General features: G+C 44.0%; 1 protein-coding gene across 2 annotated transcripts in view; it reads left to right on the forward strand.

Moving 5' to 3' along the window:
- Nucleotides 1-17,932, forward strand: part of wdr93 (WD repeat domain 93) — a 68,283-nt gene extending 50,351 nt beyond the window's left edge. For both annotated transcript variants that reach the window (XM_072470528.1, XM_072470529.1), the window contains exons 14-17: nucleotides 8,408-8,465; nucleotides 10,897-11,053; nucleotides 14,740-14,914; nucleotides 17,077-17,932. In XM_072470528.1, the coding sequence (XP_072326629.1) occupies nucleotides 8,408-8,465; nucleotides 10,897-11,053; nucleotides 14,740-14,914; nucleotides 17,077-17,245 (559 nt within the window). In that variant the 3' untranslated portion in view covers nucleotides 17,246-17,932. The remainder of the gene's footprint in view (nucleotides 1-8,407; nucleotides 8,466-10,896; nucleotides 11,054-14,739; nucleotides 14,915-17,076) is intronic.
- The last annotated feature ends 1,468 nt before the right edge of the window (nucleotides 17,933-19,400 follow it).

Here is a 19,400-nt window from a genome sequence, read left to right on the forward strand (position 1 = left end):
AAAACATGCTTGAAGGGCCAAATAACCTATTCATGCTCCCAAGTTAGATGTTCCTAGGTCATTTTCTTGGAGGCAGGATGTGAGGGTGGTGGGAACATGGCTAGATTTTCCAGAAATATAAACCAAAAGTACTGGAAAAACTCAGCAAGTTTGGCAGCGTCTATAGAGAGAGAAACGGAGTAATGATTTGAGTCCACATGATTTCTTCAGAGCACCCAATCCCGAGAATCTCCAGTATGCTTCCAGGTCTCCACTGGTGTTGAGGTCCAGCTTAACTGCCAGGAGGCGGCTTCCAAGCAGCAGTTCAGGAGGGCAGTACTCCAGACAGAATTAGTGACCTTATCTGACTGCCTGGGTGTGGCAGCAGCTGCAGACTGACATGTAGAGTGGTTTTCCACCTTCCTTTCAATTATCTGGCAAAAGACATTTTTAATTTAAACTTTAAAAATGTTGGAGAGAGGGTGTCTCAAATTTGAAGTGCCATCTCCCTCATTTAATCCTATGCTCCCTGCTGCTGCTTTGTCCTACAGCTCTTTACTCGGATAGTGAGCCTGCCCTACCCCTCTTGCCATTAATAGGCCACTAGGTTGAATCACATTACGTGACTGTTGCACAGACTGTGCTGTCTTCTGACTCCCATTTGAGCATGACAGCGGGGTCCTGAACACCACAGAAAGAAATCCTGCGTTATGTTTCAGGTCGACGATCTTTCAGTACCAGGATCTAATGAAGGATCATCAAGCTGAAATATGGGCTGCCATCTACCCCCGCAGAAGGAAGGTTGGCTGGAAGCAAACACGGTCCGCACACGTCCGCCCTGATGCGGGTTGGCTAAATTCCCTCACAGCAGGACTTCCCATTAATGGGGAAATCCTCACCTTGAGAGCTGCTGGCATTACAAGCAGGCCCAAGATGAAGAGCCAGTGGGTCCTGGAGCTTTTAAAATTTCATTCATGGGATGTGGACGTCATTGACAGGCCAGCATTTGTTTCCCAACCCATAATTGCCCTTGAGAAGGTGGTAAGTGAGCTCAATCCGGTCTATTAGGCAGGGAGTCATTGTCCAGCTTAGGGTGGGGTGGGGTTTTGGTTTTGGACAGCAGGCAGGTAGGAAGGAAGTGGGAAGTGGGGTTGGGTACTATCTTTGTGGGGGGGCTGTCCCTGAAGTACAGTGAGCACGCCCTCCCAAAGATAGTAACCCATTCCTTCCCGCTCTTTTAAAAACATTTTTGAAAAGGGCCCGTCCGTTCCTGGCTTCCTGCCCATGCTAACTATTATGGGGTGGACAGCGTATTATTGTTTGGCTCAAATAACCCTTAATTATTTATTTATATGTTTATTTACAGGAGGGCGACCCATCAACTCTGTTCCTCTCTGTACTGTCATGTGAGAGTACCTTTAAGAAATGGATGTTTATAAATGGGTGTGTATATAAATATCTGTAGTGAGAGTACCTTTAAGAAATGGGTGTTTATAAATGGGTGTGTACATAAGTATCTGTAGTGAGAGTACCTTTAAGAAATGGGTGTTTATAAATGGGTGGTTATATAAGTATCTGGAGTGAGAGTACCTTTAAGAAATGGGTGTTTATTACTGCAGTGATGTCAGAGAGTGGGTGGAGCTGGGCTGTCTGTCAGCTTTTTTACTTTTGTTTTAGGCTGTTTGCTGCAGGGTGTGTTTTAGTTTCGCTTTCAGAGCTGGATAGCTGCAGTCACAGCCAGAAGGTGTATTAGAGTCTCTCGCTGTAATCTAAAGAATGTAAATCGATCCTGGTGATTTAAAACTAATAACAGTAGTGGCTTTAACCTTATGTGCTTCTGGTAAAAGGTGTTTTCAGTCTTATAGATGTTAAAAGGAAAGCTTAAAGGATTACTTAGTGTTGTATTCTTTGGGGGTTGTATTTGAATTAATGGTTGCTAAGATGTTCACTATGTTTTAAAAAGGTTAACTTGAGTTCATAGAATAAACATTGTTTTGCTTTAAACAATACCTTTCCATTTCTGCTCTACCACACCGGTAGAGTGGGCCGTGTGCTCCCCATATCACAATCTGTTAAAAGTTGTGGGTCAGATGAACTCCATGATACACTTTGGGGTTCTCTAAACCCTGGCCCAGAACAAATTGGGGGCTTGAGGGGGATAAAAGTCTTATCTATTGGATTGGCTTTGTGAACTTAAAGACAGTGAAGGATGAGCATATTGTGGGTGGTTTTCAGGTGTGATATTTCAATTTAAGTAGTGAGTGTGTTGTGGACAATGGCTCTTTCAGAAGCTCTGAGGTTTTTGGGGGTGGAGACGGTCACACGCAGTACCTTATGGACAGCGAGTAAAAACAGACTGTAAGATTTGGCAAAAACATTGCAGTTAACATTACCTGACAAAATGCGAAAAGGTGAGGTAATTATGGTGGTGGCTAAGCATTTAAAGTTGCCTGAGATACAGTTTGACTTATTGGAAATGGCAAAAATTCAGTTACATATTAAACAAATAGAACATGAGAAAGAATTAAAGCAGCTTGAATACGAAAGAGAGAGAGAGGAAAAAGAAAGAGAAAGAGAGAGAGAGGAAAAAGAGTGAGAAGAAAGGAAAACAGAACGAATAGACCTAGCAGAACAAAAAGAAAGAGAAAGGGAGATACATATCAGGGAAAATTATAAAGAGAGAGAGTTTGAACTTCAGAAAATGGCCATGAAACATGACAGTCAGTTAAAATTGGCAGACTTAAAGGGAAACGTGCAGTTGGTGGATAGTGATGAGGATAGTGAGAAAGAGCGTCAGAGTCTAAGGCTTGGTGGGGATCTATCTAAATATGTCCAAGCATTGCCAATGTTTGACGAGAAGGAGGTAGAAGCCTCTTTCATTTCATTTGAGAAGGTGGCTAAACAAATGAAATGGCCACAGGACATGTGGGTATTACTGATTCAAACAAAGCTGGTAGGTAGGCCTAGTGAAGTGTTTGCGTCCCGGAGGAGGTATCTGGGACGTATCAGGAGCTGAAAAAATCCATCTTGGGTGCATATGAACTAGTGCCTGAAGCCTACAGACAAAGGTTTAGAAATTTAGGGAAATAATTTGGTCAAACATACATGGCGTTTGAAAGGCTCAAACAGAGTAATTTTGATAGGTGAATAAGGGCTTTGTAAATCGACCAAACGCATGAAGCTCTCAGAGAAATTATACTTTTGGAGGAGTTTAAAAATTCAATTCCTGATGTAATGAGAATTCATGTGGAAGAGCAGAGGGTTAAAACTGTGAGATTAGCAGCAGAAATGGCAGATGAGTATGAATTAGTTCATAAATCAAAGCTTGGTTTCCGACGTCAGTTTCAGCCTGTGAGGGATAGAAACTGGGGACAGGAGAAATACTCAAGTGGTAAAGGTAAAGGTGATCTGATGGGAGATAATAAGGAGAGTGTACCTCAGACTAAAAAGGAAATCCAGGAGGGTGGAAAAGAAATGAAAAGTTTCAAATGTTTTCACTGTTGGTGGTTGAAGAAAAGCAGTGGGAAGGCTGATGTGGTAAAACAGGATAAGACAGTAGGGTTTATTAAAGTGGTAAAGGAAAGCCCAAGTGAAGCAAGGAGGTACAAAAGATTGTACAGCCTGATCAAGAGGTGATTGATAAGAAGGTGCCAGACCTCTTTAAAGAATTTACTTGTGTGGGTAAAGTTTACTCATGTGTATCAGGAGTAGCAGGTAAAGAAGTCACAATTTGAAGAGATACGGGAGCTAGTCAATCTTTAATGGTAAGAGATGAGGAGTTATGTAGTTTGGGAAGAATGCTGCCAGAAAAGGTGGTAATATGTGGAATTCAGGGTGAGAGGAGTAGTGTTCAATTATATAAGGTAAGGTTGGAAAGTCCAGTGAAGAGTGGTGAAGTGGTAGTAGGAGTAATAGAGAAACTATCTTGTCCAGGAATACAGTTTATCTTGGGTAATGATATAGCTGGATCGCAGGTGGGAGTGATGCCTACTGTGGTTGATAAGCCAGTGCAAAATCAGACAACTGAAGTGTTGAAGGACGAATATCCTGGGATTTTTCCGGATTGTGCAGTAACAAGGTCGCAAAGTCACAGGTTAAGACAAGAGGAGAAATCAAAGAGTGAAGATGACCTTGACGTGCAATTATCAGAAACGATTTTTGATCAGATGGTTGAACAAGAACAGGAACAGGTGGAGGATGAGGCGGATATTTTTAGTTCAGGAAAATTGGTGGAGTTACAACAAAAAGATATAGAAATAAAACGGATGTATCAGAAAGCATACACGGAAGAGTAATCTGAGTGTATACCAGTGTTATTACCGTAAAAGTGATGTCTTGATGAGAAAATGGAGACCTATACATATGCAGGTGGATGAAAAGTGGGCAGAAGTTCATCAAGTAGTATTGCCGGTAAGGTATAGAAAGGAGGTGTTGCGAGTTGCACATGAGGTACCAGTGGCAGGTTATTTGGGAATAAGGAAAACTCAAGCTAAAATCCAGAAACATTTATTGGCCTGGACCACATAAAGATGGAGTTAAATTTTGTCAATCATGTCACACATGTCAAGTGATAGGGAAACCTCAAGCAGTGATAAAACCAGCACCCTTAATACCCATTCCAGCATTTGAGGAACCTTTTACAGGGGTCCTAATTGATTGCGTAGGACCGCTTCCTAAAACGAAAAGTGGGAATCAATATCTTTTAACTATAATGGATGTGTCTACTAGGTTTCCAGAGGCCATTCCAGTACGTAATATTACAGCTAAAAAGATTGTGGAGGAGTTACTTGAATTCTTTACTAGATATGGATTACCCACAGAAATACAATCGGATCAAGGATCAAATTTTACCTCAAGGTTATTTAAAGAAGTTATGGATAGCTCAGGAAGAAAACAATTTAAATCAACTGCGTACCATCCAGAATCACAGGGAACATTAGAAAGGTGGCATCAGACATTAAAGACAATGTTGAGGGCTTATTGTCACGATTACCCAGAGGATTGGAATAAAGGAATTCCATTCGTACTGTTTGCAATTAGGGATGCACCTAATGAGTCAACCAAATTTAGTCCTTTTGAACTAATTTTTGGTCATGAGGTAAGAGGACCACTTAAATTGATCAAGGAAAAGTTGGTGAGTGAGAAATCGGAAATTACATTATTGGATTACGTGTCAAATTTCAGGGAACGATTAAATAGAGCAGGTGAAATGGCTACACAACATTTAAAAGTTGCACAAAATGTGATGAAACGGGTAGCGGACAAGAAATCCAAAGTTCGTAGTTTTGCCAGTGGAGATAAAGTTTTAATGTTGTTACCAGTGGTTGGTGAACCATTAAAAGAAAAGTTTTGTAGACATCAGATTGAAAGGAAATTAAGTGAGGTGAATTATGTGGTAAAAACACCAGATAGAAGGAAGACTCACCGAGTGTGTCATGTGAATATGCTTAAAAGGTACTTTGACAGGGAAGGAGAGCAAAAGGAGGAGGTTTTAATAATTCTAACTCAAAGTGACGAACCAAATCCAGATGACTGAATTTGACATACCTCAAGTTAAATTGGAAAACGAGGATGCTCTTAAAAATTGGGATACATTGTTGAGTTACCTTCCAGAGGAAAAACGGACTGACCTGAAAGAGTTATTGATGTCACATGGGCATATTTGTGGAGATAAATTGGGAAGTACTAAAATGGCTATACATGATATAGATGTGGGAAATGCTGTTCCAATCAAACAACATCCATACAGACCTAACCCTTTAAAATTGGCACAGGTTAACAAAGAGATTGAGAGTATGCATAAAAATGGCATAATTGATGTGGGTTGCAGCCAATGGAGCTCACCCATAGTGATGGTACCAAAACAGACGGTACCCAACGGTTGTGTGGACTACAGAAAGGTTAATGCAGTTACAAGAACGGACTCTTATCCTATCCCACGTTTGGAGGATTGCATTGAGAAAGTGGGACAATCAGCTTTTATTTCCAAACTGGATTTACTTAAAGGCTACTGGCAGGTACCTTTATCCGAAGGGGCGAAGGAGATTTCAGCCTTTGTGACTCCAGATGGTATATACCAATTCAAAGTTATGCCATTTGGCATGAAAAACGCCCCAGCCACATTTCAACGGTTAACTAACAAAGTTGTTTCAGGATTACCCAATTGAGCGGTATACATCGACGATTTGGTCATTTTCAGCCAGACATGGAAAGAACATTTAAAACATCTGATGGAGTTATTCGATCGACTTCAGGAGGCAGGTTTGGTGATAAACCTAGCCAAAAGTGAATTTGGAAAAGCCCAAGTCACTTTCCTTGGCCATACAATTGGACAGGGTCGAATGGTCCCACGGGATATGAAAACAAATGTTATTGGGGAGTTTCCGATACCCTCTACACAACGGGAAATAATGCGATTTCTTGGTATGAGTGGATTTTACTGGAAATTTGTCCCGAATTTCAGCAGTGTGGTCACTCCACTGACGGACTTGCTCAAGAAGCGTAACAAATTCCAGTGGATAGAGGAGTGTCAACAGGCATTTGATGGCCTGAAGGCTGTGCTAACCACTGCTCCTGTGTTAGTCATCCCAAATTATACCAAACCATTCAAAGTGGCAGTTGATGCGAGTGATGTGGGTGTAGGTGCGGTGCTTGTATAAGATGACGACGAAGGGCTAGAGCGGCCTATTGGTTATTTTTCAAAGAAATTGAATTCTCACCAGAAAAAGTATTCAACGATTGAGAAGGAGATGTTGAATTTGGTGCTAGCTTTGCAACATTTCCACATTTATGTGACCAGCAATCCGTCTGACACCATTATATATACTGATCATAATCCGTTGATGTTTTTGGAGCGATTCCGGAATAACAAAGCAAGGCTGTTCCACTGGAGTTTATTGTTACAGCCATTTCATTTAAAAGTAGTACATGTGGCAGGACGAGAAAACGTGATAGCCGATGCTTTGTCACGAATGAAATGAACGAAAGCAATTTCAGTTGGAGGAAGAAAAAAAAAAGAAATGGACTATATTATTATACCTGTTTGCATGTATTGTTTTTTGAAACGGAAAAGTATATTTACTATGTGCATTTCTTAAAAGATAGTGAAAAGGTGAAAAGTGAAACCATCTTGAAGTTGATGGGTTTTTTTTTCTTGGGAAGAGTACCTTCATGTGAGAGTACCTTTAAGAAATGGGTGTTTATAAATGGGCATGTATATAAGTATGTGGAGTGAGTGTACCTTTAAGAAATGGGTGTTTATTACTGCAGTGATGTCAGAGAGTGGGTGGAGCTGGGCTGTCTGTCAGCTTTTTACTTTTGTTTTAGGCTGTTTGCTGCAGGGTGTGTTTTAGTTTCGTTTTCAGAGCTGGATAGCTGCAGTCACAGCCAGAAGGTGTATTAGAGTCTCTCTCTGTAATCTAAAGAATGTAAATCGATCCTGGTGATTTAAAACTAATAACAGTAGTGACTTTAACCTTATGTGCTTCTGGTAAAAGGTGTTTTCAGTCTTATAGATGTTAAAAGGAAAGCTTAAAGGATTACTTAATGTTGTATTCTTTGGGGGTTGTATTTGAATTAATGGTTGCTAAGATGTTCACTGTATGTTTTAAAAAGGTTAACTTGAGTTCACAGAATAAACATTGTTTTGCTTTAAAAAATACTTTTCCATTTCTGCTCTCCCACACCTGTAGAGTGGGCCGTGTGCTCCCCATACCACAATCTATTAAAAGTTGTGGGTCAGGTGAACTCCATGATACACTTTGGGGTTCTCTAAACCCTGGCCCATAACAGTACAGATGCTGCTTGAACTGCTGATACCTTGCACATTTCCAGCATTTTCTGTTTTTATTCGAGGCTTAATTATATCTGTGCTGAACAAAGAGCATGCTTAAATATTTCACAACATTTATCCCTAGCATACATGGGAGACAACTTTCTCTTTGTTACATTTAAGTTTACTTTTTGCCAAAAGATCAAATGATGAGCCAAGCCAGTTACTAGGAGAGAAGGAAAACTCTCAGCCCCATTCACTGGCATCTATCTGTTTGACGTGCTTCTTCAGAATGGAAACTACAGGAGTTGCCTTCGGACTTCTCCAGAATAGATTACCCGAGTTCAAAAACTGACCTTGTCAAAATTCCCCATCCTGCTTTTCACTGTTCTGCTGCACAGCATGCTTCAGTTCCATCGTTATAGCCATCTCCCATTTGCACCAAATATTAAAATAAAACATGATCCAGAGACACAGAACAGCTCATAGGCAGTGGGCCAACACGTGAGGAGGAAATTGGCCCCTTTGTTATCTCTTCCCAAAAGCAGCTTGGCCGGCAAATCAATGCTGTGGTGAGAACATGAGTTGCTGAATGAAATGTTTTACCACTGAGATCTTGGAAGTAACGCCTAACTAGACACATTTTCTTCCCTACAGAAATGAAGAACCAGGAATTACTGTTAGTGCAATAGCGCTTGTACCACAACTATCAAAGGCAGGTGGATGTTTTTTTTGATGTCTCAACAGTTTAACAATCTGTATTGGCTCTGCCATCAGTTTACATGAGAAAATGGATAGAATCATGGAAAATGGCTCTCAAAAGACACTAATAAAAGTCTGGAGTCTCATATTAAAAACACATAACAAAAGCACAATTTGACTAAATCAGCATAAACCATTAACTCCAATTACAGACAACTAGACTTTGGGTTTGAATTCTAGGCTTCCCATGCTGTGCTTTTCTGTCCACTAATTGTAGTGGCTAGATAATCACACATTGGTGAGCACAGAAGTGGAAAGTTTTGTCTAGGGGCTCAGGCCAGCGGAGAATCGGGACTGGTCTCTGCTGGCACTAGGAGTGGGGCCCAGATGGAATCTCTTTCCGTAACCATGCAAATATATGCATGGTGGAGCGCTCGCCGGATTCTGACGGAATCCCGGTATCAGCCCGCCATTTTGAGTGGGTAGCCTGATGATGAGGTCCCGCGGCAGGCCCCCCACTCTTCCCACAATTCTGGATGGATGTGACGAGTGAAGCCCCATAGGGCCCCATGCTGGGGCCTCAACGTTTTACAATTTATATCAATTACTTAGGTGAGGGGAATGGAGGCACGTTTGCTAACTTTGCAGATGATACAAGATAGGTAGAAAAATATGCTGTGAAGAGGACATAAGGAGGTTGCAGATGGATATCGATAGGTTGAGTGGGCAAAAAATTTGGCAAATGGAGCATAATGTGGGAAAATGTGAAGTTGTTCACTTTGACAGGAAGAATAAAAAAGCAGTGTTACTCAAACAGAGAACAGCTGCAGAATTCCAAGATGCAGAGGGATCTCAATGTTCTAGTGCAGGAGTCACAAAAGGTTAGTGTGCAGGTACAGCAAGTAATTAACAAAGCTAATGGAATGCTATTCTTTACTACGAGAGGCATGAAAACAAAAGTAAGGATATTGTGCTTCAGTTGTACATGTATTAGTGAGATAACATCTTGAATATTGTTTTTTTTATTCATTTACGGGATGTGGGTGTCACTGGTTAGGCCAGCATTTATTGCCCATCCCGAGTTGCCCTTCAGAAGGTGGGGTGAGTTGCCTTCTGGGACCGCTGCAGTCTTTCAGATGTAGGTACAACCACTGTGCCGTTAGGGAGTACGTTCCAGGACTTTGTTCCAGCAACAGTGAATGAATGGCGATATATTTCCGAGTCAGGGTGGTGAGTGACTTGGAGGTGAACCTCTAAGTGGTGGCGTTCCTAGTTATCTGCTGCTCTTCTCCTTCTAGATGGTAGTGGCTGTGGGTTTGGAAGGTGCTGCTAGGGAATCTTTGTGCGTTCTGCAGTGCATCTTGTAGATGGTACACAAGGCTGACACTGTTCATCGGAATTGGAGGGTTTGAATGATTGTGGAAGGGGGAACAATCAAGTTCTAGTTTTAGTCTTATTTGAGAAAAGATGTCACGTGTCAGTGGTGGTTCAGAGGTTTACCAGATTGATATCTGAAATGGATCGATTAGACATAGACATAGAGTTTATGGTGCAGGAGGAGGCCATTCGGCCCATCGAGTCTGCACCGACCCTTGGAAAGAACACCCCAAACCTCCATCCTATCCCCATAACCCAACCTAACCTTTTTTTTTGGACACTAAGGGCAATTTAGTGTGGCCAATCTACCTAACCTGCACATCTTTGGACTATGGGAAGAAACCGGAGCACCCGGAGGAACCCCACGCAGACACGGGAAGAACGTGCAGACTCCGTACAGACAGTTACCCAAGCCGGGAATCGAACCTGGGACCCTGGAGCTGTGAAGCAACTGAGCTAACCACTGTGCTACCGTGCTGCCCTTATGAGGAAAGATTAGACAGACTGTGCTTGTTCCCATTACGGCTCAGCCGCAGAAAAATACTTTTCACTGTACTTCAGTACATGTGGCAATAAATCAAATCAAAAATCAAATCAAATTAGAGGTTAGAAGAGTGAGGGGTGACTTGCTAAGTACATAATAAGACTCTAGATAAGATCCTGAACGGTATTAACAAGTTGGAGGTGGAAATGATGTTTCCAAATTTGGATGAGGAGAATTTATTTCTCTGAGGGTTGTGTGACTTTAGAAGTCTTTGCCTCTAAAGGTGGTGGAGGAGGGGGGTCACTGAATATATTTTAAGGCAGACTTAGATGGATTCTAGTTAGACAAGAGAATCAAAGGGGCAGATGGGAATGTAGAAATTGAAACGCAAACAGATCAGCCATGATTTTATCCAATGGCGGAGCAGGCTTGAGGAGCCAAATGGCCTATTTCTGCTTCAATTTTGTGTGTTTATATGAGCGTAGAGCTACCACTCACATATAACCTAGAGAAAAACACAAAATAAATATTATATTTTGAACTGAGTAAACTTCAAGAACACCTTTTGTTTTCTTTTTTCTAGTTACTACTCATCTTTACAAATGGCACAATCGCTTTATTGGACTTGATCCAAGGGGATGTTTTATGCCACTGTATTCTGCCTCCATCACATGTAATAGCATCACCTTGGGAGCCGGTATTTGGTTTTGACAAAGGTGGTAGCTTTCTTTTTATCAAAGGTAGAAAAAGATTCACAATTCATAATATGCTTTAGGTTAATCTCATGTAAATATTGAGCTTTTTGGAATTGAATGCTTTGTATTGCACCGCTCATCTGAGCCTTGCCTTTTTGGTTCAGGGCTTATAATTTGGGCAGTGCAAGTTTAATATATATTGCCCAAATGATAAAGTGATGAAAAGTTACATTGAGGCAGAGGACTGACTTGTATAGGTGACTGAACAGGTAGATGAGGGTAGAGCAGTTGATGTGGTGTATATGGATTTCAACAAAGCGTTTGATAAGGTTCCCCACGGTAGGCTATTGCAGAAAATACGGAGGCTGGGGATTGAGGGTGATTTAGAGATGTGGATCAGAAATTGGCTAGCTGAAAGAAGACAGAGGGTGGTGGTTGATGGGAAATGTTCAGAATGGAGTACAGTCACAAGTGGAGTACCACAAGGATCTGTTCTGGGGCCGTTGCTGTTTGTCATTTTTATCAATGACCTAGAGGAAGGCGCAGAAGGGTGGGTGAGTAAATTTGCAGACGATACTAAAGTCGGTGGTGTTGTCGATAGTGTGGAAGGATGTAGCAGGTTACAGAGGGATATAGATAAGCTGCAGAGCTGGGCTGAGAGGTGGCAAATGGAGTTTAATGTAGAGAAGTGTGAGGTGATTCACTTTGGAAGGAATAACAGGAATGCGGAATATTTGGCTAATGGTAAAGTTCTTGAAAGTGTGGATGAGCAGAGGGATCTAGGTGTCCATGTACATAGATCCCTGAAAGTTGCCACCCAGGTTGATAGGGTTGTGAAGAAGGCCTATGGAGTGTTGGCCTTTATTGGTAGAGGGATTGAGTTCCGGAGTCGGGAGGTCATGTTGCAGCTGTACAGAACTCTGGTACGGCCGCATTTGGAGTATTGCGTACAGTTCTGGTCACCGCATTATAGGAAGGACGTGGAGGCTTTGGAGCGGGTGCAGAGGAGATTTACCAGGATGTTGCCTGGTATGGAGGGAAAATCTTATGAGGAAAGGCTGATGGACTTGAGGTTGTTTTCGTTGGAGAGAAGAAGGTTAAGAGGAGACTTAATAGAGGCATACAAAATGATCAGGGGGTTGGATAGGGTGGACAGTGAGAGCCTTCTCCCGCGGATGGATATGGCTGGCACGAGGGGACATAACTTTAAACTGAGGGGTAATAGATATAGGACAGAGGTCAGAGGTAGGTTCTTTACGCAAAGAGTAGTGAGGCCGTGGAATGCCCTACCTGCTACAGTAGTGAACGCGCCAACATTGAGGGCATTTAAAAGTTTATTGGATAAACATATGGATGATAATGGCATAGTGTAGGTTAGATGGCTTTTGTTTCGGTGCAACATCGTAGGCCGAAGGGCCTGTACTGCGCTGTATTGTTCTATGTTCTATGTATAGGAAAAATTGACAAAACTGGGAATCTTTAATTTACATTGCAACGGAAGTACACAAGTTGGACAGTGGCGAAGAATGAAACTCCAAGGGGCAGACCTTTGTGGAGGTTGAGTCAGGAAATTTACAAACCCAGCAGATCCATCTCCTTTAAAAGGGCCCCCACCTGTCATAATTTCATTCTGGTGAAGCGGAGGTAGGATGGAATCAGGCCCGTTGTCTCTGGAAACAGTTAAGAGCAGTACAAGTGCCGAGGTGGGTTGGTTAGAAGGCCCATCTCAGTTCTCTGGGATTCAGGCACAGTTGTATTAATAATAATAATCGCTTATTGTCACAAGTAGGCTTCAATGAAATACTGTGAAAAGCCCCTAGTCACCACATTCCGGCGCCTATTTAGGGAGGCCGGTACGGGAATTGAACCTGTGTTGCTGGCCTTGTTCTGCATTACAAGCCAGCTGTTTAGCCCACTGTGCTAAACCAACCCCAAGGCCATAAATCAAAATGCCTTTTAAGCCCTTGGTTCTGGACCATTTGAAACTCAGCCAAGCATCTATCCAAACCTTGGCAAACCAAAACAATGGAGTCTATTGAAATTACAAAAACAAAGTTAATGTTTTTTTAAAAAGTTACATCCGATGGCCTGTCAACCAATGCATTGGGATGCATGGTAGCATTGTGGATAGCGCAATTGCTTCACAGCTCCAGGGTCCCAAGTTCGATTCCGGCTTGGGTCACTGTCTGTGCGGAGTCTGCACATCCTCTCCGTGTGTGCGTGGGTTTCCCCCGGGTGCTCCGGTTTCCTCCCACAGTCCAAAGATGTGCAGGTTAGGTGGATTGGCCATGATAAATTGCCCGCAGTGTCCAAAATTGCCCTTAGTGTTGGGTGGGGTTACTGGGTTATGGGGATAGGGTGGAGGTGCGGTCCTTGGGTAGGGTGCTCTTTCCAAGAGCCAGTGCAGACTCGATGGGCCGAATGGCCTCCTGCACTGTAAATTCTATGAAATTCCAGCAGCAGGTGTGTTTTTTGTTTACTCTGAGTGACGCAGGAAACATTTTGTTAATTTTAAAGGGCTGGGAATTTAAGTTACTACAGGTCATAAGACTTAGATCTCAGATCTGTCCTTCACAAATGTTTACTCCTCCTCCAGCGCCGAGAAACATCTAGCTATTCAATAGCACTTTGCCTTTTTATGGTCTCGGGGAGTTTCTCTTTGGCGAGGCCGCACTCAGAGGGATTTCCTGCTGTGGAGCATGCTTGCAAAAAGGAAAGGCTCCATTTTGTCTGGCTGCCCCGATCACCCCACCGCCCCCCCCCAACCTTGGTGAGACCCATGGGATCCCCCTCACCCCCTCTACTTGGTAAGACCCCCTGGGCCTGATCCTTGGCATTGTCGACCTGGCACCCTAGCATGCCACCCATGCACCCTGGCAGTGCCCCTGTCAACCTGGCAGTGTCACCCGGAGCCGTATGGCTCATTTAAATATGCTGATCCAGGTCACACCCACTGAGGGCACGATCCAGATCACAGTGTCTTGCGAGATTCCTTTAAATCTCGCGAGATATTTTGAGCGCTGCAAATCTAGCGAGAGGCCTCTCATGAGTTTCAATAGCCACGTTCCGACTCCAAGTCGGTCGGAACGAGGCTTTTGAATCGTGCCCACGGTCTGTTTATACTCAGCACTAATTCCAAATGGTTCAGCAGATTTGTGTTTCCCACTCGTGATTCATACCATATCCACTTTACCCTGCTGGCAAAAATAAGATCTACCAGAAAAGAGTGTAAGACTTCCTATTCCAGGTCCTGCCCACCATTTTTGTAAGTCTCCACTCGGTGAAAATCCAGGCCCAAACCTTGATAATATTTGCTGACAAAGCTTCTGAGTCTCACTTGCTGCCCTTTAAGTCTACAGACTAAAGGTGGGATCCTGTGCTTTTGAGCCCCTCCACCACTCCATCCATCCTGGCCACAGTAGAAGAGTTTACCTTTACAATAATGGGCAAGCATTTCAGCACCTCAAAGTGAAGGTGGCCTCTCTCTTCCTTACCTGCAATGGCAGGTTTCTTCTCCAGCTTTGAGAGCCCGACAACCTCAATTGGTTAGCGAGCAGGCCCTCTGATCAATAATTAGCCAATCAAGGCAAAATCACCATCAGGTGACTAGTCCCAACAGTGTGCAGGGACTACAGATACACATTTGACCCCAAGCCAAAATGTGATATTCTTCCCTGAGTGTTTAAAATTCTTCAATCTATCTTTATCCTGGTCTTTGTTGTTGCTACAAGGAGATGAAAAGTTGAATGATGACTCCCTCGACAGAAAGGAAAGCAGCAGCTCGTTATTTGCCTTCTCCTTGCTCTTCCTTTTTCCACTGGACAATTGTAGAAAGGGGAAAGTGCTCCAAAAGCCTCCTACACCGAATACTTGGGAAAAGAGATGTGAACATTGTCTGCAGGAACGGTGAGCTCATTATTTTTAGGAAAAGATGACTCCTGAAGAAATATGATAATTCCGTTTCTTGACGAATACATTTTGTTGTACTTTTTTCATAAGCTCATTTAGGAAATATACCAGCAGTACATATATGTATATTTTAAATTATTTTTTTGCTCATTTGTAGGTTATGATAGTACATGGCAAGGTGGGCACAGCAGTTAGCACTGCTGCCTCACCACCATTGTGGCCCAGGTACAATTCCAGCCTTGGGTGACTGTGTAGTTTGTACGTTGTCCCGGTGTCTGCATGTGTTTTCTCCGTGTGCTCCAGTTTCTTCACACAGTTCAAAGGTGTGCAGGTTAGGTAGATTGGCCGTGCTAAATTGCCCCTTAATGTCCAAAAGGTTAGATGGGGATAGGGTGGGGGTGTGGGGCTAGGTAGGGTGCTCTTTCAGACGTTTGTTGCAGACTCGATGGGCCGATTGGCCTCCTTCTGCTCTGTATGGATTCTATGATGGCTCCACAGGCACTGAGCATTCTATGATTATCCAAGTGGCCATTTTTTAAATACAAATTAGGCCACTCGGCTCCTCAAGCCTGTTCTGCCGGTCAGTAAAATCATGTCTGATCTGACTGTATCCTCAATCCCCCATTCCTGCCTATCCCCGATAGCCTTTCACCCCCTTGTTAATCAAAAATCAATCTAGCTCCGCTTTGAAATTATTCAAAGACCCTGGGCGGGATTCTCCGTTGCCCAACGCCAAAATCGTGTTCGCCGATTGGACGGAGAATGGACTCCGACACCGAAATCGGGACTGATACCAGTTTGAAGTCGGTCAGCCATGCTCCACCCCCTCCGAAATGGCATCATCGTGTCTCGCAGTCACAGTGCCGTTGGCGCCTCATCGGCCGGCCCTCCCACGATGCTCCGCCCCTGGTGGGCCGAGTTCCCGACTGCACGAGGCACTTGTGGTCACACAAATCGTGAACCCGGCGTGGCGGCTGCGGACTGAGTCCAGCGCCGCCATACTCGGCCGGGATCCGTGCCGCTGGCCCGGGGGGGCGGGGGGGGGGGGGGGCTTCTCCGAGGACAGGGGGGACTGGTGGGGGGTGACCAGGGGTTGGGCTGTGGGGTCACGGATGGCGGGTTTTGTCCGCGCATGGCCGGCGCTATGTTGTACCACGCGATCACTGCAGGTCATCAGGCCTGCGCATGCGCGGCCAGGGACCCTCCCATTCTCTGGTCATTTTCAGCACGGGAGGCGGTAGCTTTAGTCAGCGCCGGTGCTACCCCCTCACTGGTACCGGAATCGGTGAGGGGCTCCCCCCCCCCCCGCCCCAATTTTTTTCATGTGAACCTCCTGTGGATTCTCCGTTCAAGCCGACACTTAGCTGCAGGAACGGAGAATCAACCCCCTAGTTTTGTAATCAATTCCCATCATAATACATGATGACATTCTTTTAGATTTCCTAATTATTTGCTGTACCTGTGTACTAGCCTTTTGTGATTCATGCACTAAGACACCCAGATCCCTCTGCATCTCTGCAATTTCTAATTTAGATAATAGGCTTCTTTTTTATTCTTCTTTGCCCACTTGTTCAAGGATGAACCTTGTATTAGCAGGTTATTTAGCTATGTAGTGTGGAAGTAATGAAAGGGAGAAGGTCTCACAGCCGCACTCTATACGATCCTGCTTGTTTACAGCTTCAAGTAAGGCTGACTGTAATGATAATTGTGTGTAAAAAAAAACAAAAAAAAGCACTGGCTTATATTTTTTCCCCTTTTCCTAGAATATGGGTACTTGAGATCAGTCTGTGTGCTCTTTCTGGCCCAATGGAGATTAGCTAACTAGGCACTGTCCAGGGATAGAATCTGGAACTGCCCTGTCGATTATGCTTATTGTGCTGCACTGGTCAGTTCATTTACTTACTGAGTTTATGATTGAGATCAGAATTCTCCGACCGTTGGGATTCCTTTTCCTGCTGCCAGCGTAACCCCGCCTGCTGCTTTCCCGGCGGCGAGGGGTGGCTTAAATGAGAAATCCCATTGACAAACGGTGGCAGTAAAGAATCCCACCACCAGCGAAGGCCCCCCCCCCGCCTCTCCCACCTCCGAGAAACACAAGGCTGAGGGACCGCAGAATCCACCTAATAGTCTTGTCTTTGCTTTTCATATTTGTGTTTAAGATTGAACTCTGTGATGAGCCGGAATGAAGAAATGACAAAGTGTTGGAATCAGCTTCAGGACCATGCCATGTTAGTCAATGAAAGGAAAGAGACAAAAAAAAAGTCGTGTTCAATAAGATTGAAGAAAGCGCCTCAAAGAGATTGGAATTTAACAATGAAGGATTTCTGATTCTTTTCTGTTTACTGCACAACCTGAAAATTGAAGCTTTCACATTCTTCCTCCTTGGATGAGAAGTCAACTCAGGACAACTGAAGCTGGAGATTACACAGACTGCAGAGGATGTGAAGGGAGTACTTAACCTTATCCAAAATGCTGCACCCCTACACTGCAAGAGAAATTCCTTATTGCGCCAGTTTTAAAACAGTGGGAATTTAGGCTTTACTCAGGCTTTACTACTGACACTGAGCCTTACATGGATCCTCAGCGGGGTTCTCCGGTCCGCCAGCTGTATTTTCTGGTGCGGTGCCCACCCCGCCAGCGGCGTGGGTTGGCCACAGTGGCGATTCTCTGCTCCCCAATGAATCACGCGAAGGCGTCGGACCCGATCGCGGGTCTGATGCCCCATTCTCTGCCCCCGCGCCGAGTGCGATTGCAGCGCGGAGGCTCGGAGAATCCCGGACCCGGTGCGCTGCCGGCAGACCAGGGGGTCCTGCCAACGGAGAATTCCGCTGCCTTTCTGTAAATATGCACTCATCTAGTGATGTTCTGAGGTGGCAGCAGGGTTTTTCTCCCTGCCAATGACTCCTGCCTTGAGTAAAAACCACCATTATTACAGTGCTCTAGCAATTAATTATTCTACCTTGTAATCTGTCAGGGGAGTTCTTTAAAACTGAATAAAAATACAGTTAAATAAAATCTCTCTTGTGACATGAATTGATGCTAAATTTCATAAATGTTACTTTGAGTGGATCTATTAGTGAAGTTTCCAATGCAACGGTCTGAATGCTGCTACATTTACCAAAGATTTGCCTCCCCTTTCAAAATTTCAAAGGGACGTCCCTTCACAATACCCTGACCCACTCCTCAGTCACCCCCAACAACGTCCATGGATCCAAACACACTTTCCAAGTGAAACGATGATTTGCTTATATTTCTTTTAATTTAGTATACTGTATTTGGTGCTCACCGTGTTGTCTCCTCAACACTGGGGAGACCAAATACAGACAGGGTGATTGCTTTGTGGAACACCTCTGTTCAGTCCACAAGCTGAGCTTCCTCTCCTCACTCTGACCTTTCTGCCCTTGGTCTGCTACAGTGTTCCAATGAAGCGCAACACAAGCTCGAGGAGCAGCAGCTCAACTTTTGACTGAGAACATTACAGCCCTCTGGACTCAACATTGAGTTCAACAATTTTAGATGATAATATAGAACATAGAACATAGAAAAATACAGGACAGAACAGGCCCTTCGGCCCACGATGTTGTGCCGAACCTTTGTCCTAGATTAATCATAGATTATCATTGAATTTACAGTGCAGAAGGAGGCCATTCGGCCCACTGAGTCTGCACCGGCTCTTGGAAAGAGCACCCTACCCAAGGTCAACACCTCCACCCAACACTAAGGGCAATTTTGAACACTAAGGGCAATTTATCATGGCCAATCCACCTAACCTGCACATCCTTGGACTGTGGGAGGAAACCGGAGCACCCGGAGGAAACCCACGCACACACGGGGAGGATGTGCAGACTCCGCACAGACAGTGACCCACGCCGGAATCGAACCTGGGACCCTGGAGCTGTGAAGCAATTGTGCTATCCACAATGTTACCGTGCTGCCCTTAAGAACAAATAAATCTACACTATATCATTTTACCGTAATCCATGTACCTATCCAATAGCTGTTTGAAGGGCCCTAATGTTTCCGACACAACAAAATCTTCCCCTATTTTGTGCTTTTTTTCAGTCTACCCCCTCCTTTTTTTCCCCTCCTGTTTCTTTCTTAATCCCTTAATTTTGCATTTGCACAGTTGCTACCTTGCCATCGACTGGTCATCTTTTGTTGCCATACTTGTCCCATTACCTTTGGCTTTTGTACCATGAAACATTTTTTCATTTAATCTCTCCTGCTTTCCACTCTACCATAGATCCTCCCTTTTCCGTTCTTCTTTCTCTCCTCCCCTTTCTCAAAGCCTGTTCCATTTCTAACTGTTCTCAGTTCTGATAAAGGGTCACAGAACTGAAAGGTTGGTTAGTATTTAATCCTTGCAAGGGAGGGACTCGCCCATCGGCTAGACAGCTGATGAGAGGCCTGAACCACCTCCTTTGGGGAAGGCCTGCTCTCTGAACTACTGTTTGAGCATTTAAGCAGCCAGCGGCCTTTCTCG

Source organism: Scyliorhinus torazame, chromosome 12, assembly GCF_047496885.1.
Source record: "Scyliorhinus torazame isolate Kashiwa2021f chromosome 12, sScyTor2.1, whole genome shotgun sequence".
Lineage (NCBI taxonomy): Eukaryota > Metazoa > Chordata > Chondrichthyes > Carcharhiniformes > Scyliorhinidae > Scyliorhinus > Scyliorhinus torazame.